Genomic DNA, 27,963 nt, shown 5'->3' on the forward strand with positions numbered 1-27,963 from the left:
CATTCGAGTTAGCATTTGCTGCTTATCTGCTAATGACGCCGACTGTATAAGTGAGAACAAAAACTTAAATTTGATGTGACTGTGATACAAGTGAGAGGTTTAACTAGCTATAAAACCAGGTTAAATTCACCAATTTCTACATAAGAAAATGTCTGTACTAATTCAGGAAAATGACAGTTGTTGGTCAATCATTTGATGTGTTTGATCTTTTGATTTTGCCATTTGATTAGGGACTTTTCGGTTTGAATTTTTCTCGGAGTATTTTTGTCATTTTTCTTTTTGCTAGTAATGGAATTGTATTTCCATGTTCAAATTAACAATAAATCGATATTTTAACTGAGATTTCCTTGATAGAGGATGTTTTTTTTCTCCATAAGGTAGGTATTAACAGAGAGCTGTTCACTAACGCAAATGTAATTATCAGTTGGACTGTAACAAATGTGAAGTAATATATGTTAAAGACAACCACTAGTATATATCATGTGTCATAGCACAAATCTTATCATTATAATGGTATCTGCTCAGAAATATATCTCCTGTGTATTGAATAACAATATGAGAGGTTTTGATGGCTATAAAACCAAGTTAAAATATTGCTTGAAGTTCGGTATTGTTGTTCTTTTCGGGGATTTTTTTTCTGTGCGCCCCTAGCAGTAATTAATTACTTCTGCAGTACATAAGAATACCCAGCGTTATTCTAGCCCAGCCGAACGGTGAAAAAATTGCTCAAATTATGAGGAAAGCACCAATTTTTGCATGATGGTACATTTTTGTGCACTGAGCAATATTAGCTGTGGACCCACCCTCAAAATTCAATATGGCGGCTTATTTCAAGATGGCTGCCGTACGTTCTAAAATATTTTCCAGTATTGCACAAACCACGGTGGATTTGATGCTGGAAGCACAAAAATCAACATATTTGAATGACTTGGTATACTTAGCAAGATTTTGTTTTGATCTATCTTTGAAATACAAAATGGCCGCCTTGAAAAAAAAGCAAATATTCATTATTGAGAATTGACCTGAATATAAGCATTTTATTGATGTATCGTGTCATTTAGTATCTGTTTTAGTTCTGTCCTTTTTGATTTTGCGTTGCTTGTCATTTCATACACAAAGTAGTAGCTTTCATAAAAAGCTGCAGTAGAAGCTTCCATTAAAAGCTTCACTATTTGTTGTCTTGGGCCTTAAGATATTATTCTGTGCCTATCTTATTTCTTGGGTCGCCATATTTTGCCATTTGAGATATTAAACTGGGAATTGAGAATCATTCAAAAACATATCTATAATACTAAAATTACGAGGTCCAATTTGTCAGCCGTCATCACGTAAAAACGACGAATCAAAGAATTCAACTTTATATATAACTAATATAGTACAAAGGTGTAGATTAAAAATTACACCACTCCAGGCCCTTTTGTTTTCCACGTAATTAATATTGCCAATAATTAAGTTCCGGGTCGAGTCCGATACCGATACCAATAGTATATTCACCTGTTACCTATTACCTTATCTGTACGTTCCGCATCTGACAGGCGCGCCAACAAACGGTGTATTCAGGATTATGCTATATACACGGGTCATAATCAAAGGGTTGACACTACTAAATTGTCAAATTGTTACCTATTGTAGTATTTTAATCAGTAAGACTTTCTAAGATAACAATACGAATACTAAAAATCTGGACTAAAAATGAGGCGTATATGTACAGTTTTCAATTTGTTAGCGGGCATGACGTAAAACAGCGAATCAAAGAATTCAACTTTATTTATAACTAATATAGGACAATGCTGTTGATTAAAAAATACTCCATTCCAGGACCTTTTGTTTTCCAAATAATTAATATTACCAATAATTGATAAGTTCCAGTTCGACGGGTTCAAACAGAAAGATTTGAAAGCAGAGAAAACTGTGTATCTTATAATCGGCATGACTTTATCAGATGACAATACTAATACTAAAATAAGGCTTGCGCATAATTATATACAGTACTTTAATTCAGTCACGGACCCGCGATATCACGGGTGTGTTCTAGTATCAGTGAAATGGAAGGAATTGAGGACAACAAGGACAAGAACATTGAAATGGCAGAAACTGAATCACTTGGGGATATGGAGAAACCCACAGCTGAAGACGCTTTAACAGAAGACAGCTCAGAAATGACTATTTGACAATTGTACCAAGAATTTTTAGCAGATAGAAAATCTAATGCTCAAAGAACAGCTGAGATTTACCGCAATATAAAACAGAGCGAAGCATGAATAGATAAAATATGTGTTGGTCTCATGACGTTTGAAGCTGAAAAGAAAGAGGCAATGAATATTAATAACGAACAGATGAGAGCAATATCTCAGCAACTTCAGCAGTCTGAAGACAGGATAGATCACAAGGCTAGTAATACATGCTTGGCGGAATTGATGATCAGACCAATAAGATATTAAATGTTGTGTTATGAGACAAATGGACAAGCTGAAAACAACTGAGGAACGAGACACAGTTCAATTTAAAAGTGCATTTGAACAGCAGGGTACCTTCCAACAACTGGCATCTGTTGTAAATGAAATAGTGGACAATCGAAATAAAGAAGCTGAAATTCCTGCAATAGACACATCATCTAAGCCAAAATTTGACCTTAGCAAGTACAACATTTACAACGCAAGTTTACCAAAAGTAAACAACAAAATCCATGCCTTGGGTCTTTCCCTAATTGTAGTTCGCATGAACCATCAACCGCGCCAACTCTGTTATAGGTGTCTTTACCTCAAGTCAAAAATCCTATGTCAGGGCCCTTGGCCTTGCATGAGACAGTTCAAATTATTCAACAACAATCTCCATTTAAGGACATACTATGAACTTCTAGTACTAATCAAGGATACCAGCAAAAGGCTTTTGTGTTTTCTTACAAACACTAACCATCTTCTATGATCACATAATATTTGGTGCAGAGCAGCACACCATTACAGAAACAATTTGCTGCAAGTGGATTCTGTCAAGTTTCTCCAATGCTGAATGCAGTGCCTACTTACGGTATAATCCCCGTCGAGTCAATAGCAAATCCCACATTTATCACTCCAATAATGACAACCTCGTAAGCTCCTGGAGCTCTAACAGGCTTCCCATAACAGCAAGCTGACTCCACTAACCGATCCAGGAAAGGGCAGAGGAAACCAAAAGAGTGTGGCGACACCTCTTCTTCAGACACCTCATTGGAGAGAGAATATACCCGATGACAAGAACATCTTGGTTCAAGGGACCCGAGTCGAAACCCACAGCTCCCAAAAGTGCAAAACTCAATTGAAGAGGATCCATGAATTTTGAGGCGTTCAATTACCAATTTGAACGAACTGCCGGTAAATGACAATGGGAAAACATGAAAACTGTGTGCAGGCCCCAGATTGCCAGGCGGATGTTGGCTTTGAGTACGCTCGCAAAGTAAACACAGATGATGATCCCAAGGCCTTAAAAAAAAATCATTTGGAGCAGCGCTTCAGCAAGAAAGACGATCTAACCAGATTGGAACCGAAGCATTTCTTCAAGGATGTAAAGACAAATCTTCTTCAAAACATGTTATATAGAGGAACCCAGAAATTTTCAACAAGGCGTTAATACCTCAATAGCAAACCAGATGGCGATTTATGGATAAAAAAGTACCAATTATGACCATCGACAAGCCTACTTTGCTGATGGCGCAGTATAACCGACCGATAAAGGAAATATGAGCAGTCCTTTGGATAATGAGGTGCATAACCACACACAAATTGTCACAAAACTAGTTGATGTTATGCTTTCAATTAATCAGCATAACCGTGGATTGGCCGATCAATATAACATCGGTTCTTCTGATCTAATAATCATGGAATATCACCAGTTCAATGGAAGTAGTTATCAAAGGTACCAGGATTATAATTTAATACGCCAGACGCGCGTTTCGTCTACATAAGACTCATCAGTGACGCTCAGATCGAAATAGTTGTAAAGCCAAACAAGTACAAAGTTGAAGAGCATTGAGGACATCACCTCATCAAAAAGTAAAATCACAAAAATAGTGAACTTAGAGGAAAATCAATTCGGAAAGTCCATAATCACATGGCAAAATCAAATAACAAAAGGCATCAAAAACGAATGGACAAGAACTGTCATATTCCTGACTTGGTACAGACAGTTTCAAATGTAGAAAATGGTGGATTAAACCTGGTTTTATAGCGCTAACCCTCTCACTTTGAAAACAGTCTCATCAAATTCCGTATATACACATGGAAGATCTCCTGAGTAATACAATCGCGGTAGATCGCCAGATAGAAATACACCAAAGCTTAAGGAATATCGATCACCAACACCCTTACTAAGCTAGAGATCATATAGTCTCTAAAGACAACGGTTAGCATCTCCACGGACAAATTCCAGAAATCCCGGTTATTTCAGACAACGGTCACCTTCACCAGGATACAGAGAAAATCAAAGTTCAACCCCAACAATGGAGCCTTTAAACAGCAAAGGGTCGGGAGAGTAGGCCAACGCAGGATTCCAAAGTCTACTGGCCATGAAATATCACCTCATCACAAAATCGAACAAAGGCCCACGGCCTCGACCGATATTGTCATCAGAATAACCATTTGAAAGAGCTTAGCAGTACGAGGTACTATACATGACCAGAATGTGAGCATGATTGTGGACACTGCTGCAATGATAACTTTAGTAAATGAGAAATTAATTTCCGTCAGAAAATGCAGATTTGGAGAACGTAACGCTACGTGGTTTGGGTTAACAGCTTGTTATTGGGAAGATTATAAAGAACGACTCTCGACATCAATATAGTAAACAGACAATGGGATGTGTGCAAAGAGCCATTAACAGACCATGTTATACTAAGGCTAGATATTTTGGACACACTGAGCGCAGTGATAAACCTGAGTACTCCCACAATTACCATCAACAATAAAGTGATAAATGCGGCATTTGTTAACAGTGGAAACGAGATTTCAACTCAGCAAGGTTGCATAAAACGAACCATCATAGTTCCTCCAAACTCAAAAATGACTGTTACCAATAAAACTAATAAAAGTGCTGTTCAGGAGTGCACTTTAGGACCATGCTCGCTGAATAGTTGCGAATTGGTTTCCCTTGTAGGTGGAAAAGGAAATAGTTGCCCCTTAACCGTTTTAAATGATGGCAAGCATCTAATCCGCCTGAAGAAAGGTACATCTATTGATTGCATAGAATAATTTGACGATGCAGTGGGTACGGCAGATGAAAACGCGATAAATGACGTAAGACGTGGCATTGAAGAAACACGAGCTTATGTGCCCTCGGCACTGCCTCAAAGTTCTGATGAGTTACCTACTATTACACCAAAGTTATCCGACCTATATTAACGTTCAATTGACTCGTTTCAACCTATTTCATTCCAACCATTAAAACTGAAAGCATTTAAAGAACAATTACAATAACATGTCACATATTGATTAACATTTTGATTTTCACTATTTGTTTTTGTATATGCAGCCATATTTGCAAATGTATGTGTTATAGAATTAACCAATTTATTTTTTATAATTTAAAATTAATTGATAACAAATTCGAGAACATGAAGTCCGTTTTTAAAGAATGATTACTTTAATTTCCGAAATTATATAGAATATCATTAGGACAATCTTGATATCTATACCGTTTTTCCACCATCTTGAAAATGGCAGCCATATTGGATTTTTCAGAGTGGGTCCATAGCTGAAATCAAAGGGTATATAACCAAGAACTACTATGCAAAGTTTCATGCTTTCCTCATCAAGTGAGCAATTCTGCTCTATATCTGCACCAATCGGTCGGACTATTCCTCCATACGGAGAAAACTCAGCGAATAAAATATTTGCATTTCAGATATAGAATATGTCTTTGTTCTAAGCATAACAAAATTAGTAATATCAATACAAATGTACTTGAGCAGGTGTCTTTGCAATTAAAAATTCAGCGATACCAATATCAATTATTCGATGCACCAGAGACTCATTTCAAAATTGTACATTTATCAATTTATAATGAAAGCTTTGCTATCTTGAAATACAATTATTACAATAATGTCCAGACGATATTCTAAGTTTTTTCTGTAATACTGAAACATGATGCGTTTTGTATTTTATTTCAATTCATTTCTACACTTTAATGTACGTGGCTCCAATGGAACGTTAAGGATAGGCAAATCTAACAATGTAGGTTGTTGCAGATAAAATTGAGAAAGGAAATGAGGAATGTGTCTAAGCGACAACAACCCGACCATAGAGCATACAACAGCCGAAGGCCACCAATGGGTCTTCAATGTAGCGTGAATTCCTGCACCCGTAGGTGTCCTTCAGCTGGCCCCTAAAAATATGTATACTAGTAGAGTGATAATGGACATCATACTAAACTCGGAATTATACACAAGAAACTAAAATTAAAAATCATACAAGACTTACAAAGGCCAGAGGCTCCTGACTTGGGACAGGCGCAAAATTGCGTCGGAGTTAAACATGTTTATGAGATCTCAACCCTCCCCCTATACCTCTAAAGCCTATTTATTGGTTTTTTTTCTTTGTTTTGTTTTTTTTCGGGTTTTTTTGCTGCTGAATATTTCATTTGAAATACCACTATTGAATGAAAATATGATTTTCCACAAAAGTACTTTTGAAGCAATATTATAATAAACAAACAAATGACGTCATTGCATTTCCTGGCAAAAATTATTTAGAATTTTTCCTTTGATACGCTTAATTTGAATTTTTTTTCATAAATAAACACAACTAAGCTAAGTAGATGTTTAGATCATACTTACATGCAATGATTAATGAAGTTGAAACAATAGTCGCATTCCGTCATATTGTGATTATAATAGTTATAAGTAATGATACTATTATTTAAGGTAAAAGTCATCAAAGGTAACTGGCTTATTGGATATAGGTTGAAATAAACAGCATTAGGAAGATATATACCTTTTCGTGTTGGATTTTCTTGGTTATCGAAATATTTTTGTTGTCTATCCAAATAACATAAATTCTTCTGGGTGTTGCTTGCGCTTGAGATTATTCAGCAAATAGATACAACATGTGTTACAGTAAAGACCTGATATTATCTGTTTTTATCCATGAGTGTTTTCGGAGGAATTAGTTACAGAAAATAGAAGCCACCTTTTACCTGCAGTAAGCTTTGACACTCTTTAATAATTTCAAAATTTCAAAGAATCAGAGTGAGTTTGAGAAGTAGAAGTGTTTGCTTTGTTTTACGCCGTTTTTAAGTTATGGTCAGGATGTGTTGACAATCACCTACATTCTTTTTTTACTAAAATAAATATTTCAGGTATAAATTTCATAGATATTAATTACTTAAGGAATGACTGTGATATTTTTTTCTGTTTATGAAGAAATAACATAAAAAATGTGGTGCAAACTGACTAACGCGCGTAGCGGGTTATTTACCAGTGTGCACCTCATTTTTTATGTTATTTCGTCATAGACTGACAGATATTACAGTTATTTCTTATAATTTAACTCTAAATTCCATTTTAAACCGGCGTTAATCATGAAAAAACGTTTAGGACGTCATGGGCACATGACAAAATTGTGTCTGTGATAAACAAAACGACGTCAGCCAATCAGAAGATGCGTTACATCCAAAATAAAATTATTCATATTTACAAAATAATAGAATTTAAAAAATATTGAAAAAGGAAACAACCATCGAGAAACAGATAACTACAAGAAATTGACAAAGCCTCTCAGTAAAACAACGCACTAATTGTTGATCTTCTCTTCAACGTCAATTTGCAGCGTTTATTTCAGTGCAAAATATCATAGTTCGGTTCATGTAAAAGGTGGTGTTCAAATTCTCAAACAATTGTAAGGCTACACTTGTTTATTTGGAAACACAAATAGCAAAAACTTCAATCACATACACACAATAATTAATAAGCATCAATATAAAAAAGAAGATGTGGTATGATTGCCAATGAGACAACTATCCACAAGAGACCAAAATGACATAGACATTAACAACTATAGGTCACCGTACGGCCTTCAACAATGAGCAAACCCCATACCGCATAGTCAGCTATAAAAGGCAGTTGTTTAAATACAAATGTAAAGTGTAACTCATTCTAATGCAATTTGTATGTAACAATTTTTTCATTGGCTAAAAGTTGCCGTCAAATCCACAGTTGACCATGCGTAACTAAGGATGGACCCGCCATTTTGAATTGTTGAATCAACAAATGTTCGATTACTACTATATAATCGAAAATAAAACAACACCTACCTCGAATTCGCCGTTTTAATGTAATTTTATCCGAATTTGAATCGTACAGGTAACGTAAAAATCTCCAGTTTGTAAGTTTTCATTTGTATGACGTCACGTTTAGCCATTACGTCTTTGCGCCAAAATCATTCATGAAGTTTCGCGGATTTTTTTTATTTGTCAAATTTAGACCTTTTTTTCAAGTTTTATCGTATTATTTCTTTTTGTAATGCATTAGAATCGGAATAACAGTACTGTAGTTGAAGAGTTGCCACCGTCAATTTTGATTTGACGCTCGCAAATCTCCGTTTTACTGTCTCCGCTACGCGTCGCCAGTAAAACTACATTTGCAACCGTCAAATCTACAATTGACGGTGGCAACTCTTCAACTACAGTACTGTTATTCCTTAATTGCACTTGATCATTTAGTAAAGGATGTCGTTTTCTGAAAATATGCGCGAAAGAAGAACAATTTAAACTGTAATGATTTGAATGGAGTGGCGCCTTATAATGTTGATCACCTCTAAAAAAAAATGGACTTATACGTAAAAGAATAATAAAACTATCAAGCTTATCTAAAGCACGACGAACTTCATTAACAAAAAACAATTGGGAAAAATCAAATGCACAAAGTAAGACAAATAACAACCAGTAGATACAATATTTCGAGTTTCGAAGTAGATAAAATTGAGAATGGAAGTGAGGAATATGTCAAGGAGACAACAATCCGACCACAGAGCAGACAACAACGGAAGGTCACCAACAGGTCTTCAATGCAGTGAGAAATTCCCGCACCCGGAGATGTTCTTCATCTGCCCCTAAACAAATATATATACTAGTTCAGTGATAATGAACGCCATACTAAACTCAAAAATGTACACAAGAAACGAAAATTAAAAACAATACAAGACTAACAAAGGCCAGAGGCTTCTGACTTCGGATAGGCGCAAAAATGCGGCGGGGTTAAACATGTTTATGAGATCTCAACCCTCCCCTATACCTCTAGCCAATGCAGAAAAATATTCGAATTACAATACGCACATTAAAATTCAGTTCAAGAGATGTATTTTACATAGACCATGTTAAATATTTTTGAGTGCTTTCTTCTTTATATTTATTGATAATCTTTTTTTAGATTATTGAGCACTCTTTTTGTTGCATTATAATGATGAAGATTCCTATACCAATTTTAGATTTAATGTGTGTATTGCTATTCCTTATCCTAAACACAAAAAGTAACAAAAATGTTCATATAATTGTGTTTTGCGCAACTTTTGATAATTGTTAAGGTAGTTGAAAGTCAAAATGATTAACGATAGAATTTTCTTTATTACTGTAAAGACTTTAAATATCGATATGACAACTGGATGTCAGTTTCCTCCTTTTTCGTTAAAATACTTGATAAAAATCGTTATTACTTGTTAATTGAATGCACGTATGTTTAGTATGAAACTGTAGGTACGGAAAGTGAATTTTTTTTAACAACTGATCCAAGAAAACTTTACCTCATTTTAAAGGCATTGTGAAGACATTTTCAAAACAGTTTCACTTTTATGAATACACATAATAACAACAAAGAAATAGAAAATTTTCAAAATGACATTTTTTTTCTATCCTAGAAAAACTGTTTCCTCTCTTTAAAAATCAATTAAATGTATATTTTTAATCATTTGGGTTATAGTTTTGTTAATACTGCTTCTTTTACATCTTTTTACTCAATTTCAATCCACCATGTTCAGTTTTTCGGTCAAAATAGAAGCATAAAGCATGAAAATGTCAACCACTCCCATGAAATGCTAATGTCCAAAGTCCCATAATATTAATTATGACAATACCTTTATATATTGTGCCAAATTCCTTTCTTCAGAACATCAATTGGTATACTGAAAATGCAAAATAAAGTTTTATAAACATTTGAATGTGTAAAATTACTCTTTATATATATATATACAAATGTATGTGTGTGTACCATGACACAAGACAAGTTTCGCAATATGTCATCTGTCTTTATATAGTCATGATAGTTTAAAATATTCTTTTTCATTAACCTTATTTATTGAAACATTCTTATTCTTATATAGTGAATGCTTATAAATAAAAATAAACAACAACCTTCCAACAATTATAGTTCTAAAATACCTGTTCCACTGAAAAACGATGAATATAAATATTACCTTTTTTTATTTTAGAAATTTCAAACAAAATAAGTTTGTCTGATCAATGTAAAGACTTGTATGTATAGTATACAAGTAAAGTAAATTAATATCTGTATACATTAGTTACAATATTTATACAGTGAAATCTGTCTATTGACTAAACCAAACTCATTCATGACTGAAGTTCAATCATTGAATCTGAGATGAAGGGAATTCAGAATATGGTTTCCAGTTTATTCAGGGTTTAATTTAGACAGGTTTCACTGTATCAATCATTAGTTGTTAGTATGACTTGCAGCCTCCCATATATTTGAAATTACTTCAATACTGATCAATTCAGAATATGGGAAGCTCCAAGGTAAAACTTGATGGGTGTACATGTACTCAAAGTAAAGTTTTGGTGTAAACAAGTGTCATGAAGGTGCATTGTGTACTCAAAGTAGAGTTTTTGTGTAAACAAGTCATGAAGGTGCACATGTACTCAAAAGTAAAGTTTTGGTGTTAACAAGTGCCTTGGATTAGTTCATGTATTCCTATACATGACCATGCTGAAATCATATTACTTCACTTCCTGTGCGACTACATGCAGAACGAAGCTTGAACAGAACTTGAAACATGGTTTTAGACGTACCACCTCAGGTATTATCTCAAGTTTTTTGGCTCTATAATCCTCTAATAGTCTGTATGTATAGATAGATGTAGTGTCTGTTACCTTCCCTTCACTGTCTAATTCACTATCGTACATTAAGTTGTAGTAGTCTGGAAATCCGGGTACTGTTGATATTACTTTGGCAGTGAATGTTCCTTCGTTGAAAGTATGTTGAACTTTTTTCCCAACAAGAATTGGCATCCTAGATGACCTTTGTTGTATATTTTTACTCACATCTTTACTGGCAGCCTCTTCAATTAGCTTTTTAACATTTTCTGTTAGAGCATCTATACTAAGCGCCTTACCTTTTACAGATGCATTAAAAATTTTCTTATCTTTAACATATTGCTTCAAGACGTTTTGTCGGAACCTTAACTGTGCAATCAATGCCTTTCGTTTCTCACTTGTTCTGGATATGGACCTTAGTATGTCATCTGCTACACTAGAACTTTGCCATAATCCATAAAAAATAACTTCTGATGTTTGTTTTTCCTTCTTCCTAAAGCTGTTTTCTTTCTTTTTCCTCACTTCTTCTTGTTTCTTCTTTAATAATTCTAATCTTTTCTTTTTTATTTCAGCACACCTCAATTTAAATTTTCCCCTTAATTCCCTACCTTGTTTCCTTGCATCTGTCAACAATTTATCTCTCTCTTCTTTAGGTAAACTATCCAACCATTCATGTGTTTTGTTGAACGAAAATGTGATAAATGATTCATTTGTTAAAATTGAAGCATTAGGTCTGAATCTGACCATGAAATCAAGCATCCCAAATGCTCTTTCTGGTAGCTTGTTGTGTGGTATAACTGATAAAGTTTCAGCAGTTAACTCTGGTGATACTACATAAAATAGACCTCCTGGCAGTTGATCCTTCATCGCTACTTTAAGTAGTTTATAAAAAGAAGCAAACAAAGTTTGTGCTACCTGCACAGCAAGGGTGTCTATCTGATCATCCTGCATTTTTAAACAATTAAAATACTTGTCTTTATGAGTTAAATTCTCATCAAATGGAAATACTTCACAATTTATAAAGGAATTAGCATCTTTGCTATTTTCATAAAAAAAGTCTAGAAGCATTTCATAATATGCATTCATTTCTAAAACATGTCTATCAGTTTTTTCAATGAGGCGCCACAATGGCGCAGTTATAATTTTTGATATTAACCCAAGAACTTTACACTCGGCTAGTACAAGATTAGATCTACACAGAGAAAGTGTGGCTTTTTGCAGGAAATTATTTGCACCATGCACATTTTGCAAAAAATCTACTATATGATTTCTATGGTAAAAAGCAATTTCACCCATTAGAAAAACAATATTGAATCTGTTTCCTCTGAAAGAAATAAAGTTATTTTTTTCATTTTTCTCAAAACAATATGAATTAAAATAGGCAAAACAACCACACTTCTCGTCAACTCCTCTGGCAAAACTTTTTGCACAGAATCTCAAAAATGTTATAACATCCCCATCAAATTTAGATAAAAAAATGTCATCTCTTTCATCTACACCAAACTCATTTTCAAGGTCATTCACAATATTGTCCTCTTTATGAAGGACTTCAAATTCTTTAAGTGCAGGTGTGGTGCACTCTGCAAAGTTAACAAGCAGGTGCAATCCACAAAAGAAATTATTTACAGTTGAACAGGCCTTTTTTTGAACATCTGTCAGATCATCCCAACCATCAACAACTTCTGGCATAATTTGTTTACGGTAATCAATTAATAATTCTGTAAAGGCTATATTTGTTTTTGCCCTGTCTGACATGAAGTCTCGAATGTTACATAATATATTATATCCATGTGATATCTCATTGTTTTCTAAAATTCCATTACACAGTTCAGCTATATCTGTTAAAATCTCCTTAAAAGTATCTAAAGTTGTGGAGGATGCTTTATTGTGCATTTCTCTTAAACCTAGCATGTATACATTTTTATCATCATCACTTATAAAGAAGCTGTTGTATGTCTTTCCAAACTTCCGTGTTTCATCAGAATATAATGTTGTTTTTTCTTTGTCTTGCAAACACTGTCCGACCTGAATATTACTTACCACAACCTTTTCTGTTACAATATTATCAATGGTTCTTCGTGTTGGAATTTGCTTTAAAGTTTTTCCAGCTAATTTAAGACTTTCATTGATAACGGATACTATGTGTTCAGTTGCTACATTCTTACCAGATATATTCATAACGGCTTGTCTAAATTCTGGTGTATATGCACGTAACCTCTCGTCCAAAATATCTATTTCTTTATCGTCTTGCATTAAAGAATGAAGGTAATCCCTTGTTTGCATAGAGTCATTTAGGTTTGTTTTAAGGTTACTTACAAGCTCTTCGTGTTCATTCAACTGTTTTAATGCATCCTTGTACAAACTCTGAATTTTATTCAGTTCACTTTTCAAATTTTTAATTTCTTGTGTTTTGCTCTTATTTATATTGTCTATGTCTGTTAAATTCTTCTTTAAATCTTTAGTACATGATTTGTGTTTTACTACACAGGATGACTGTCTTCTGATTTTAGTTTTTAAATTTTTACAACTATATCTTAACTTTTTAATTTTACTATTTTGCTGTTGTATTCTAGATTTCAGATTTTCACTTGAAGTTTTGTTTTCCATTTTAACTTTCTTTATTTTTCTTTCTTGAAGAACAACATTTTTTTCTAATTTTCTTTTCAACTGATTTACTACAATTGACTTCTTTTCCTGATTTACTTGTAATTCATTAGCTAAATCTTCTGCTATTCTTTTATAAGTAGCATCTTCACTAGACTTCTGATTTTGTATTTTGCAGTCACTTGCACACATATTACATGTATTAAAAACATTTGTTAATAATGTAGCCTTCTCTAGACCTCTTTTTCGACTTACTTCTTTTTTCAGTCTGTGCAACCTTGTAACTAAAGTTTTTTTCTCTATATTGTTTTTTGTTATTTCAGTAAACCACTTACACATTTTGTCTTGGTTGATATTTTTTGATTTGATATAATTAAAAATTTCTAATGCCATTTGGTTGTTTAAAACAATATCAAAGTCTGAAAGGCTATGTTTATCAAAAAGTGGGATCAAATTTGTGAAGTCTGTTATTCGAGACATTTTGTAATTGAGTCAAAATATTTGTTGGAGTTTAAATATAAAAAAGAAGATGTGGTATGATTGCCAATGAGACAACTCCAAAAGAGACCAAATGACACAGAAATTAACAACTATAGGTCACTGTACAGCCTTCAACAATGAGCATTGCATAGAATATTAAAATGTACCATTAAACCATTTCTTCAAGTTATCTAACATATTTCTAGCAATTTGTTCTCCTACTATCCACTTCATTTTTTTCAGTTTTCCATATTTCACAAACTCTGATCTCATCATGAAATATATAAAAACAATGTCCATTTTGTCTGGGTGACATGGCTCAATAACATCACAAATAAGTTCTTCTAAAAAGTTTATGATAAAAATGGCTCTTGCATTTGTGCAGTCAATGACTTTGTTTAAGTGGTAACATAGTCGCTTCTGAAAGACGTCATTATAATGATACAAAGCAAGTTCAGTACTAAGGGCGTACGCAAGTTTTATATCATATCTTCTATTCTTACTTACATTTCCAATTTCTCGATTGCATAAATATTGTAAAACGCTCTTATGGTTCATGTTCTTGATAGTTCTAGGTGGAAATTCCATGATGATATAGATCTGAAATACAAATATGTACACTAGATGCCAATGCTTGAAATTTCTTAGAATGCCATGATTTGGTATCAGCAAATTGAATGTTTGTCAGTATTTAATTATACCATTGTATTCAGAACATATATGTTGGGGAAATTTTAACTATTCAGAGAATGTGATCACACACACAAAAATATGTAAACAAAAAATTATATCGTGAAAGTTTCCTGTTAATAACAGTCTGAAAAATAGGGTCATGTTAATACAACATGTATTTTAAATAGAACTAATATGACCCCATTTTTCAGACTGTATTATTATTTTCAAATGTGATATTGATAACCATGATAACAGAGGAGAATTGACTACGTTAGAATAATTTGCCAAGTCATTTTTTTTGTTATTAAAACATTAACTGCGAGTGTGAATACAGAAAAGCACTCAAAGTGGACTGCCGCTACTGCATGGAGGATTCTTATGTAATGTATGTTTAAGTTGAAAATATATATATATTGATTGTTGTTAAACGGGTTGTGAACCCAAATGAGGGGTAACACCTCAATATAAAGGTATCTGGTCGTTCCATCCCCAAGTCGTTTCGGCCAAAAGTCAATCCTTCCCCATAATAAAATAAGATATAAACTATATTGACTCGAGGATTTGGTGACAAATTTTTTAAATCAGTATAAATGGAATTAATTATTTGTAAAAAGTATCAATGATGGATGCATGACAACAGGCAAGTTTAGTATGAATATATTGGAGTACCAGTAAGCAGAAGAAGTAAGATGAATTATTTAATGTCATTTATGAATTGCATGTAATTGTTTATATATCCTCATTTTTGTCAAGCCTTCGACTTTTGTAGAAAAAACCAGACATAGCGATTCTACATTCCGTCATAGTCGTTTTCGGCGGCGTCCACAAATATTCACTCTATGATGAGGGCCCTCATGGGGGGGGTCCTAGTAATCACATAATCACCATTTTTTTGCCAATATAATCACATAATCATTAAATATTTGCTTATCTTTAGTAATCAAATAATCATAAACTAAAAATACAGTCCTAGGTAATCAAATAATCATGAAATATTTGGCTTAATAATCAAATAATCATTAAAAAAACGGCCAAGTCATCACATAATCAAAAACCCCATGAGGGCCCTCTATGATGAAAGTTTTTCAAATTTTCTTAAACTATCCTGTATTTCTACCAAACTTGGACAGAAGCTTGTTTATGATGTGGGTCTCATTGGGGTCTAAGCGTGACGCGGGATTGTCAATTTTTTGTAAATGTGACACATGAAAGTCAAATTATTGTGCTGTGAAAACGGGAAATGAAGTAAAGCGGGACATGGGAAATTACAAAAATATGAGAATTGCTTACGTACATAGTGTAAGCAGGATACAGGAATTTGACAAAACAGTAAAGGGGATCCGGGTCAAGAACCCCTCAATGAGACCCCCTATCATCATAAAATAGTACCTGAAGTCTATTTTTTTTCGTGTATTTTACTTAATACATGTATAAATGGAAACATTACATTCACTCTGTTGTTAAATATTTTCAAAATTTTAATAACTTTATTAAACTATCAGAGTACTTGAGACGGATCGACAAGGGGTGGGATCGACATGAAAACCAATGTAATGACTATCCCTTTGATGAGGGGTATATTTGATAAAAAAAAAAAAATGTAAGAAAACACTTTTTAGTACATATGAGCACATATTATTTGAAGAAACTATCCCAAAGAACTATACATCTATCTGGTATTATATAGTCAAAACATGTCCAAGAATTTTCTAATATTTCTTGTCTTATATATGATATTATTACGTAAGTATTTCTGTATTGGCTTTGTTATTGGTCCGAGGCTTGCTGTATTGGCAGGTACAGCTGGCCGAGGACCAATAACAAGGCCAATACAGAAATACATGTAATAATATCTTTATTAATTAACTACAGTGTTACAATATTTTTTTAATTTCATTTCAAAAGAGATAAATATTTTTACCTTGAAGTGGAACTATCCAAATCTCAGTTTGTTTCTTTTTATAAGATGCAATACATAATGATCTCGTGCTGTTTCCAGGTGTCTTCAGCATTTTCTTATCTGATGAATTTTTCTACCCTTTTCAGTCACTATAAAGTGTTACAACTTAAATTTAGACGCAACACATAAATAGTAATTGGAAAGGTACTGCCATTGCATGTGTTATGCAGAAACTAATTTAAAATCGATGTGAAATTATGAGGTCGTCAAGAAATGAACTTTGTGTGATGATATCCTCGTTCCCCAAACCTGAAATAGTTCTATCGTCTGCTTTCAAAGTACCTTTTAAATGAATGTGACCGTCTTTCGCCTGAAATGTATGCCATACTGACATTTTGTGCATGTTTAAGATAACTAAATGACAACTGCGTCTTCAAAACAACTGTTTACTTTCAGTTTGTGTTTATCGTGTCTTTCGATGTAAAATCTAGAGACATTCCGAAATCCTGCACTTGTGTCAACTCGGCCAATATAGAATAACTCGGCCAATACAGAAAAAAATCTATATTGGCCGAGTTATTCTGTATTGGCCCAGTTTACACATTATATTGCATTGGCAGTTTTCATCATATTAAGTCCAATAACAGTGTAGTTAGTTAATAATCTTCTTTATTATCAAAAATAATTGGACCCCTCTTCTACTTCTAGAAAAGTTGTTCAAAATATATACAGCTGATATACATTTATATAGGAAAGGAAATTTTTAAAGTTAAAAAAATTAAAATTTTCTTTTTTTTCTTTTTCTACATTAGTAAAATGAACCCTGGTTTTAGGGACAGTCCCTCAATTATGGGATACCCCTCATTTTTTTTTTTGGAGGGGGGAGGGGCAACCTGTTAAACCACATGTGACATTATTCAGTATCCTTACTATCTCATGTCATGACACGTGCAATGGTTCAGTATCTTTTCTTTCTGGTGTGTTATGTGGTTTAATAATTTTAAATGGCAATAAACTGGCTTTATAATGCAAAAGTGTCTTTAAACGAAATTAAAGTCTTAAACTATATGACAGTTTCAAGCTGATTAAATCAGAAGTAAACAGGAAGTTGTCAATGCAAGGGAAATAACTCCGTATATATAAACCTTCTGTTAGAAGGGTTATTTATAAAAAAATATTTTGATATGAATACAGCTATCAAGAATTATTTATTGGACCTAATTAATTAAAAAATATATCATACTTAATAAAAAAGTACATTTTATGGCTGTATAACGTTCCCATGTATATATTTTTGAAAGAATGTAACTTTCAACCCTTGTTTCTATCTCAAATATTTCATCGTATTCTGGAAAATTATAATATACAAAATCATGAATATTCATATAACATCTATCAAAAGAAATCAGAACCTTCAGAGATTTAACAAGTTAATAATAGGCCGTAATAGGAGGTCACCCAAAGATTTTATTTTTACACACATCCGGGAACATTTATTTAGGGTAATTTGGAGTTATCTCCCATTGGTTTGCCGTACCTAGAAACTGTGCAAAACAAGGATTTGCCTGATATTCTCATTAAGAAACAATTCAAATACCTAATAAATTGGCATAAAAAGGTCGGCAAAGAATTTTGTTTTAACTCTATGAGGTGAACAACAGACAAAAGAATTATGTAAATTTGTCATGCTTTGATACGATAAATGTACATTTTACTAGATAAAATGTGTTCTTCCTATGGAAATTCCGTGTATTGTCAAGTTATCGGAACTTAAATGGAGAATAATCGACATCACTTATTGCGGACCATTTTTGTAGTATAACGGGTTATTATTGATGACAAAATCAGCAAAGACCAATCGAAACAACATCTGATACAAACAAAGACTTTTAAGAATTTGAGTCTTATGTTGGCTTTCAGGAATGACGATTTCAGTATGTACACTTAAGAGATGAACAGCTGAACATACTTTAAATAAAGCTAATACTGATAGTGAACACTATCTAAATCTTGATATCTATATCTTGACTGGAAGCTTAATACCACAATGTTTGACAAAAGAGATGATGTAAAGTTTCCTATTGTTAGTTATCTCTCCTCAGATGATGACGTTTTGAATTTCCCTTCGAGTTCGGATATTTCGTTATTTTACTTTTTTCATCGACACAATTTATTTCTCAAGTCAGAAAACTCTATCCTTTGTTAGTTTTGTGTGTGTGTTTTTTTTTTTTTTTTAATTTAGTTCATTTATATGTTTCGGATTTTTTGTGAAGTCCATTTCTGGTGAACTAGTATATATATATATGTATTGTTGGGTTGATGTTTAGACGAGTTGTATATACATTATGTACACAGCCATGTATCACCATCATTGATGGCGATCCGATGGATACATCTGTTGTAGAGTTGTCACTGACTCAGACGTACTTATAAATATAATTATTTTCTGTGACTGTATATTACATTAATTTGTAGGATCCTTTACTATAGATAATTTAGCTGATCTGTAACAATAACATCTTCATGCCTTATATATCATGTACTGTAGTACGCCGCTAGATTAAAACTGACAGGAAAGGTAACACACGGCCAGCGAAAGCTCTTTTCTGAGAGCCCAGGTGGTCGTGTGGTCTAGCGGGACGGCTGCAGTGCAGGCGATTTGGTGTCACGATATCACAGTAGCATGGGTTCGAATCCCGGCGAGGGAAGAACCAAAAATTTGCGAAAGCAAATTTACAGATCTAACATTGTTGGGTTGATGTTTAGACGAGTTGTATATATGTATATATATATGTATGGGCCTGCAGACGCCCGCTTCCGGCTGCGAGATTTTCTAGCTGTGTCGAATACCTATTGGTGGCCTTGGCCTGCTGTCTGTTCTATAGTCGAATTGTCTTTTTGTTTACATTCTCAATTTTGTTTGACATTTACGATTTTTTTTTCTCAACGAGAAAACATTTTATGATATAGATTGTAAAATAAATAGATGACACATTAAAATGTTTTTCATAGATACTTCTGAAGTATCAAACGAAAATATACGATCACATGCCCTATTTTGTTATTAATTCAAAAACACCGATTATACTATTCGATGCTCTATAACTATATACCATTTGATTTGACCTTCTCATATTTGAAATGAAAAATGAAAGAATCACGCAGACAAGCTAAATCATCAACGTAAACTCAACCTGAAAAGAAATGACATTATTTAAGACGATATATTATTTTAAAATTGTTGTTTTTTTAAATTTGTATATATATAACTTTTGAAGTATATCTCTTATAAAGTGTTCATTTATCTACTTTAAGTAAGTGTTTTTCTCACATGTACATCGCTGACTATATTTGAAACATCCGGCATTAAAAAAGGATGTAATATCTTAAACGTTTGACATGTTTGATCGTAATCATCCCTAATGCATCGGTGTTGAGAGCCTAATTAAAAAAATGATATCTGAATTCGTTCTTTTTAAATTTAAGATTGCACTAGTGCAGAAGGAAGACCCCACGAACTGTAACAAAAAAAGGGAAATCATCTACGATATATAAGACAAAAATAAGATATGATTCTTTTTGTTGAATTATATAAGCAAATTGAAATACCACAATACTAAACAGCGAGTTTGCTAATTTTTTTTAAAAAGTCAAGAAACATCGCGTATGAATTCTTCAGTTGCAAGTGAATAATTTGACCTCATTGAATCCGTGTTCGTGTGATTTTTTATTATTCCACATAATCTAGAGATGGGTTACGCATAAATTAGGCGTGTTCAGTTTTAAAAAGAAAAAAAATGTCAACATAAAGTGAAACTATGGTACACCATATGGTGAATTGACGATTAGATCTACCTGAGCCCATTCTTAGCAATGTAAATACGATGATTTACATATATCTGCAAACTATAATGCAATTCCAAACAGGCATAGAAAAATTCCATTTGACGAATTCGCTATCTAATATATATATATAGATATAGATATAGATATATATGTTTGTATATGTATATCGGGTTATATGACCGTCCGCAGTCTTCAGAGGTTTCCTAGAATGTTTGTTTGATGGCGTCTTGACATGATGATACATATCATCTAGTGGATGCATTTCAAATTGGGTTTTTTCATACTTTTTATAATTCAAATATACGTTTTAGTATGTAATTAATTATTAAAATTTGTGAATTTGAGTGAAATCAGCGAACATAAATTTGACAGCTTATATCCCTTAAAGGTTTATTTTCTCTTTTTTTTCCGTCTTTTGTTTGTATCTCTTTCTTTTATAATACTATTTTGTACTGAAAATAAAGTATTGGGACTTCAATCTCCTTTGAAAAAATACTTAATATAAGCTTTGGATTTCAAAGAATACTTTATATAAGCTTTGGATTTCAAAAAATACTTTATATAAGCTTTGGATTTCAAATATTTTGGCCACGAGCATCACTGAAGAGACATGTATTGTCGAAATGCGCATCTGGTGCAACAAAATTGGTACCGTTGATTTTATTAAATCTTATGTTCGCACCTTCTGCCGCAAAAGAGGAAAATGCTGTTTTCCAACTTCAATATCGGATTGTATACATGAGTAGTAAATCGTATTAAAGTTGAACTGTTAACTCCAAAACAGAAATGTCTTTAACTTCATCAACCAGTCTCTTTCTTAAACAGAAGTCGTATGTGTTCAAAACAAAAACAATCATTACTGCAATGTTCGATATAAATCTGGAATTCCCTGTAGCTTATCTATATCTAGTAGTTATTTAAGAAATGTATGTCGACGATATCCGAGTATCCACCATGAAACATACACTCATCGATACAAAAAGTCAACTAGAGGCTCTAAAGAGCCTGTGTCGCTCACCTTGGTCTATGTGCATATTAAACAAAGGACACAGATGGATTCATGACAAAATTGTGTTTTGCTGATAGTGATGTGTTTGTAGATCTTACTTTACTGAAAATTCTTGGTACTTAGAATTTTCTCTATCTATAATAAACTTGGACCTTTAGATACAGTGAAAAATATTTTGTAAAAATTCACAAAAATTTACCAAATTAGTGAAAATTGTTAAAAATTGAATAAAATGGGCAACAACTCCTTAAGGGGTCAACTGACGATTTTGGTCATGTTGACTTATTTCTAGATCTTATTTAGCTGAACATTATTGCTGTTTACAATTTATCTCTATCTATAACAATATTCAAGATAATAACCAAAAACAGCAAAATTTTCTTAAAATTACTAATTCAGGGGCAGCAACCCAACAACAGGTTATCCGATTTATCTGAAAATTTCAAGGCAGATAGATCTTGACCTGTTACACAATTTTACACCTTGTCAGATTTGCTCTAAATGCTTTGGTTTTTGAGTTATAAGCCCAAAACTGCATTTTACCCCTATGTTCTATTTTTAACCATGGTGGCCATCTTGGATGGTTGGCCGGGTCATCGGACACATTTTTTAAACAAGATACCCCAATGATGATTTTGGCCAAGTTTGGTGTAATTTGGCCAAGTAGTTTCAGAGGAAGAGATGTCAAAGATTACTATGATTTACGAAAAATGGTTAAAAATTGACTATTAAGGGCAATAACTCCTAAAGGGGTCAACTGACCATTTCGGTCATGTTGACTTATTTGTAAATCTTTTTTTGCTGAACATTATTGCTGTTTACAGTTTATCTCTATCTATAATAATATTCAAGATAATAACCAAAAACAGCAAAATTTCATTAAAATTACTTATTCTGGGGCAGCAACCCAAAACCGGGTTGTCCAATTCATCTGAAAATTTCAGGGCAGGTAGATCTTGACCTGATAAACAAATTTACCTCATGTCAGATTTACTCTAAATGCTTTGGTTTTTGAGTTATAAGCCATAAAACTGCATTTTACCCAAGGTTCTATTTTTAGTCATGACGGCCATCTTGATTGGATGGCTGGGTCACTGGACACATTTTTCAAACTACATACCCCAAAGATGGTTGTGGCCAAGTTTGGATTTATTTGGCCAAGTAGTTTCAGAGGAGAAGATTTTTGTAAAAGATTACTAAGATTTACGAAAAATGGTTAAAAATTGACTATAAAGGGCAATAACTCCTAAAGGGGTCAACTGACCATTTCGGTCATGTTGACTTATTTGTAAATATTACTTTGCTGAACATTATTGCTGTTTACAGTTTATCTCTATCTATAATAATATTCAAGATAATAACCAAAAACAGAAAAATTTCCTTAAAATTACTAATTCAGGGGCAGCAACCCAACAACAGGTTATCCAATTTATCTGAAAATTTCAGGGCAGATAGATCTTGACCTGTTACACAAGTTTACCCCTTGTCAGATTTGCTCTAAATGCTTTGGTTTTTGAGTTATAAGCCAAAAACTGCATTTTACCCCTATGTTCTATTTTTTAGCCATGGCGGCCATCTTGGATGGTTGGCCGGGTCACCGGACACATTTTTTAAACTAGATACCCCAATGATGATTTTGGCCAAGTTTGGTGTAATTTGGCCCAGTAGTTTCAGAGGAGAAGATTTTTGTAAAAGTTAACGACGCCAGACGACGACGGACGACAGACGACGGACGACAGACGACGGACGACGGACGACGGACGCCAAGTGATGGGAAAGGGCCAGGTGAGCTAAAAACCAGCTGAGGACCACCTCCGGTTGCGGGATTGTCTCGCTGCGTTAAAAACCTATTGATGGCTATCGACTGTTTTCAGCTCTTTGGTCGGTTAATTGTCTCTTTCACAATTTCCCATTTCCATTCTCAACTTTATAGACAAAAAATCTGTTGTTTAACAATAATTAGTTGCTTATGTTTTTCGTCAATGACTTAATCATGCTGATTATAAATTGAATTGAATAGATTCAACAGAGATTTAACAACCAACACTGCCAGTACCGTTGTCGGCCTTATTTGACCAGTCGTGTACCCAATATATATAGCAAGATGTGATATGAGTGGCAATGAGACAACTCTCATCCACATAACAATTTATAAAAATAAACCATTATATGTCAATGTACGGCCTTGAAAAGGGAGCATTGGCTCCCACCGAACAACAAGATATAAAGGACCCCAAAATTACTAGTGTAAAACCCTTCAAACGGGATTTCAAGACAGTTTAAGGAAGTTGATTTGGTAGCACTGTTATAAAACCAGGTTCAATCCACCATTTTCTACATTTGAAAATATCTTAACCTAACCAGGAATATGACAGTTGTTGTCCATTCGTCTGATGTGTTTTATTATTTGATTTTGCCATTTGATAAGGGACGATCCGTTTTGAATTTTCTGCGGAGCTCAGTATTTTTTTTTTTAATTTTACTTTTTTTACTTATCTATGAATAACTGCTGTTATCAACAATGTGAATAAGTATGTAATTAATATGAGACTTTCAAATTACACCTGTCAATCAGTTTAAGCATGAATTAACCTCAAAAGATCAATAAATTGTAAGTAGTCCTGTCAGTGCTTAATTCATTATTAATTGAGTCATTACTCACTGTTTTGTTTGAATTCGTTTTCATAAGCAAACATGACTTTTAACTTCAATTTTGACTCGACAATAAGGATTTCTGATTTATTTTATCACTTGATTAACATACATGTAAAACTGAACAGTTTCCAATTTTTTTATGAACAACTTTTATGAGATAATGAAAAATCACACAAATTTAAAAGACAATAACAATCAAAACCAAGGAATAAACAAAGACTCATAAACCAAAAGACATTTACATCAACAGTTACAAATAATAAATAAGAAATAAAACGAACTCCACTAAAAACCGGGAGTGAAATCAGGTGCTCCGGAAGGGTAAGCATTTCCTGCATCGTATACGACACCTGTCGTGTTATTTCTTTGTTCAGTCCAGTAAATATGATGAAAGGTTATTATGACTGAAGAAAAATATCAAATATGATTTCTGACACACTTTTGTCATAATGTCCAACCAGCTCATGATGGCGACCGTAAAATTTCTTGAGTGATGACTTTAATTTGATTGATTCATATCTCTGTCTTAGCAACTTTTGAGAAAGCAGTATTCCTCGTTCAACAAAATCGACGTACTGTGAGCTATAGCTCTAGAGTAACGTATCAATTGAGACACATATACTTCATATGCTGTTGCCGCTGGGCGATAATTTAGATCTGTTTGGTAAATTGCGATAATGACGGCGCGAAAATTTCCCATTTTACAGATACAGTATTGTTGTAAAGGAGAAGAGTCCGATAAAGCCCTACAATGGGCACTTTTTTAGGATAAACTATTGAATAAGATTTTATTTAACATCATAGTTTACATATAACAAGTCTTGAATATGTCTCTTTGTTGAACATTTACGTATTTACGCTCTAGTAACAATTTTACAATAGCATTGTTTCCACTTGAAAATTGATTAAAACGTGTATATTTCCATAAACTTTTTAGACAGAAACCATAGTGCACATGCGTCGACAAAACAGATATTTTGATATAATCATTGTTTTAAAATTTTATATATTATATATTTCACAGTTCGTAAAATTTCTATTTTTGAACTTCTTGGGGTGTACATTGTAAACATCGACGTCTGATAACTAAACTTTGACAAAATACTTCTAACACACCCTCATGTCTTTTGTTTCAATTTAATATCATTAAAAATTAAAAAGAATGATCAGACCAAAATATGGTCCTTACCAAACATATTCCTTCATTAACATATTGTTTAATGTTTGAAATAAGAGTTAGAGATTTTTCCGCATTAAAACCTTCATAACGCAATTTAAATGAATATCAATTATTCTAAATGTTAGAAGATTGACTTTAACTGCGTCCTTATCTAAAAATGTAGTGACATACTTAAAATAAAGTACAAGTCGCGTGTAAACAATTTATATGTATCTACAATTCCATAAGTTCAAGGAGAAACCCGATTTATCTTTATTTACCGTGTTTCTGCTGCGTATGCAGACGCGGAAGTTTTACATGTTATATGCGCAGACTGTTTACATGATAATTAGTGTAAGATTGCAGCCGAATGTTGATCAGTTGGATCTATGTGAAAAATGTTTCTACGATTATGTTTGTCGTCGGTCCTAATGTTCATTGTTGAAAGCGACAATCAAGGTAAATATATAATTAAATGCACTTAATGCTTTGTTCATTGTCATATAAAACATTATGTCATGCAAGATGCTAATTTTCATTTCAGTTTTTAACTGAGCATAATAAAATGTTTACGCAAAAGTTTTTGCATTCAAAGATCATATGACTTATTTAAACATAAATCATTGATGCAGTATATAGCTTACTAAACATTTTCAAATCTATTGACAATCATACCACATTTCCGTATTTTTATTTTAGATGAACCAGTGTTTTCGTTCAATATACAATATGCGATATTAAAGTGTAGGTTGCTGACATCAAATATCAACATCATATCCCCTGATAATTTAATAGTCCATGCATATGTTGAAAAGATTTGCATCAACATAATTGTTTTTATCACTATTTGGTTGACCGATTAACTATTGAAGGCTAAAATCAGTATACAAGTGATATACGTTTGGAAAAGGATGCATAACAGCATAGATGACTTTTGCATTTGTGTGCATTTTCCCGTACATTCTAGATGTAGCAATGCTTATGTTACAGAAATCTTTTTCAATTATTTGGGATTTTTTTCAAAACTAAATAGAGCATGCCATTATTGTATGGTATTGATTAAATTTACTTGGTGTTACTGCATAGTAATAACACTTATGCATAAATTGTGTATTTTGATTGGCTAACTTCATATGTATATTATTAGGTACATGTAGTTAATTTAAAGGTTTAATAATCTGTAACGAAATGGAGCCACTATTTTGAATTTTCGATGAACGTGCCTCTTACAACAAATGAACATCTGAAACGATAAAATATGTAAATGTTTTATCATATAAAGAAGAGATAACATGAAGCTACTGTACCTGGTTTTTTTTTAAATAAACAAATAGTTTTATATATTGAAACATAATTTCAAAGCTTGCATTACTATTTTGTCTTAACTTCAAATGAAGAAACAGTAATTTTATGGTAAAATTATACCTCATCCGTAATTGTGTTGGAAATTTCCATCTTTCTTAATTTAATATGAGGCAGACATTACCTGTGAATGGGGACGAAGTCAAACATGTTGATAAAAGAAACGGAAATACCGTAACGTTTTTGATATTGGTTCTGTTGTTAGGGATTTATTTGTGACTTTATTTAAGTTATGACGTCATATTCAATGTAAACAAAGAAAAGCTGTTTTTTTCATATCAAACAATTATTAAAAATGATTTGGTGTTGAATTCCTTCCTATGTTTATATGTTCATATGTTGATAAATATACATTTTATTCGAAGTCTCATGCAAACAAGACCGGAAAAGGAAGAAGATCTAACGAAAAAAAGTTAATGATTTTGAGTTCATTAGGGACGACATCAAAAGTTCAATGAAGGATAAAAAAAACTGAATTCATTATAGTTTTTTACTGACCCCCCTATCCCCCTCTTAACTTAATTTGGGAAAAATTGATTGACCAATAAGGATATATGTAAAATCGATGTCAATTTATTCAAAACTGGCCGGAATTTGACCCCCACCCCAAACTATTTGAATTAAATGTTGTTATCCTTCATTGATTTTTTTTTATGACATCCCTAAGTTGAATGAAAAATTCGAGAAACTTTCCCGAAACTCTTGATTCTTTTTTTATTGATTTTTCTACCGTAATTGGGGACTTCGTCCCCATAATATTGAATTTAACTTGTTCCCTGGTGGTTTGTAAAAACAGGTATACTTATAGATTATCGTTGGTTATCTCAACGGGATTGCATTTCTCGTTTGAGCCGGTTACGGCGAAAGCGAGAAAAGCAATCGAGTTCAGATTACCAATGATAATCTGTTTATCGCTTTTTCACCCATTAAGACGTTGTCAATAACATGTCAATTTCATTAGAAACACCATGTGGCTTCTTAGTTTCTAGCGATAATTTTTCTTCACAAGCGAGTAGCATAATATGCAAAAGTATCCCCAAAAAAGTTCAAAGGAAAAACGCACAAAATAGCGATAATGAACTTTAATCGATAATCGCCGTCTTTGGCAATTATACCAGGTTTTTATATTTGAAATTTATATAGACCAGTAGTTTCATTGCGTATAAAATATGCTTTAAACACTACATTTTAAAAACAATATTA

The 27,963-nt window shown here is 33.0% G+C and overlaps 2 protein-coding genes and 1 long non-coding RNA gene across 4 annotated transcripts in view; 2 read left to right on the top strand and 1 right to left on the bottom strand.

The window, feature by feature from the left end:
* The window catches only part of LOC139499281 (uncharacterized), a 740,979-nt gene that overhangs the window by 333,398 nt on the left and 379,618 nt on the right, over positions 1-27,963 (top strand). The window lies entirely within an intron of this gene.
* Positions 9,932-17,817, bottom strand: LOC139498062 (uncharacterized). Its single transcript, XR_011657801.1, has 3 exons — positions 17,660-17,817; positions 14,662-14,754; positions 9,932-10,142 (listed from the first exon to the last, which is right to left on the bottom strand). It is a non-coding gene; the product is annotated as an uncharacterized lncRNA (long non-coding RNA).
* The window catches only part of LOC139499051 (von Willebrand factor D and EGF domain-containing protein-like), a 32,515-nt gene continuing 30,232 nt past the window's right edge, over positions 25,681-27,963 (top strand). For both annotated transcript variants that reach the window (XM_071287715.1, XM_071287716.1), the window contains exon 1: positions 25,681-25,857. In XM_071287715.1, the coding sequence (XP_071143816.1) occupies positions 25,797-25,857 (61 nt within the window). In that variant the 5' untranslated portion in view covers positions 25,681-25,796. The remainder of the gene's footprint in view (positions 25,858-27,963) is intronic.

Source organism: Mytilus edulis, chromosome 12, assembly GCF_963676685.1.
Source record: "Mytilus edulis chromosome 12, xbMytEdul2.2, whole genome shotgun sequence".
NCBI classification, from domain to species: Eukaryota; Metazoa; Mollusca; class Bivalvia; order Mytilida; family Mytilidae; genus Mytilus; species Mytilus edulis.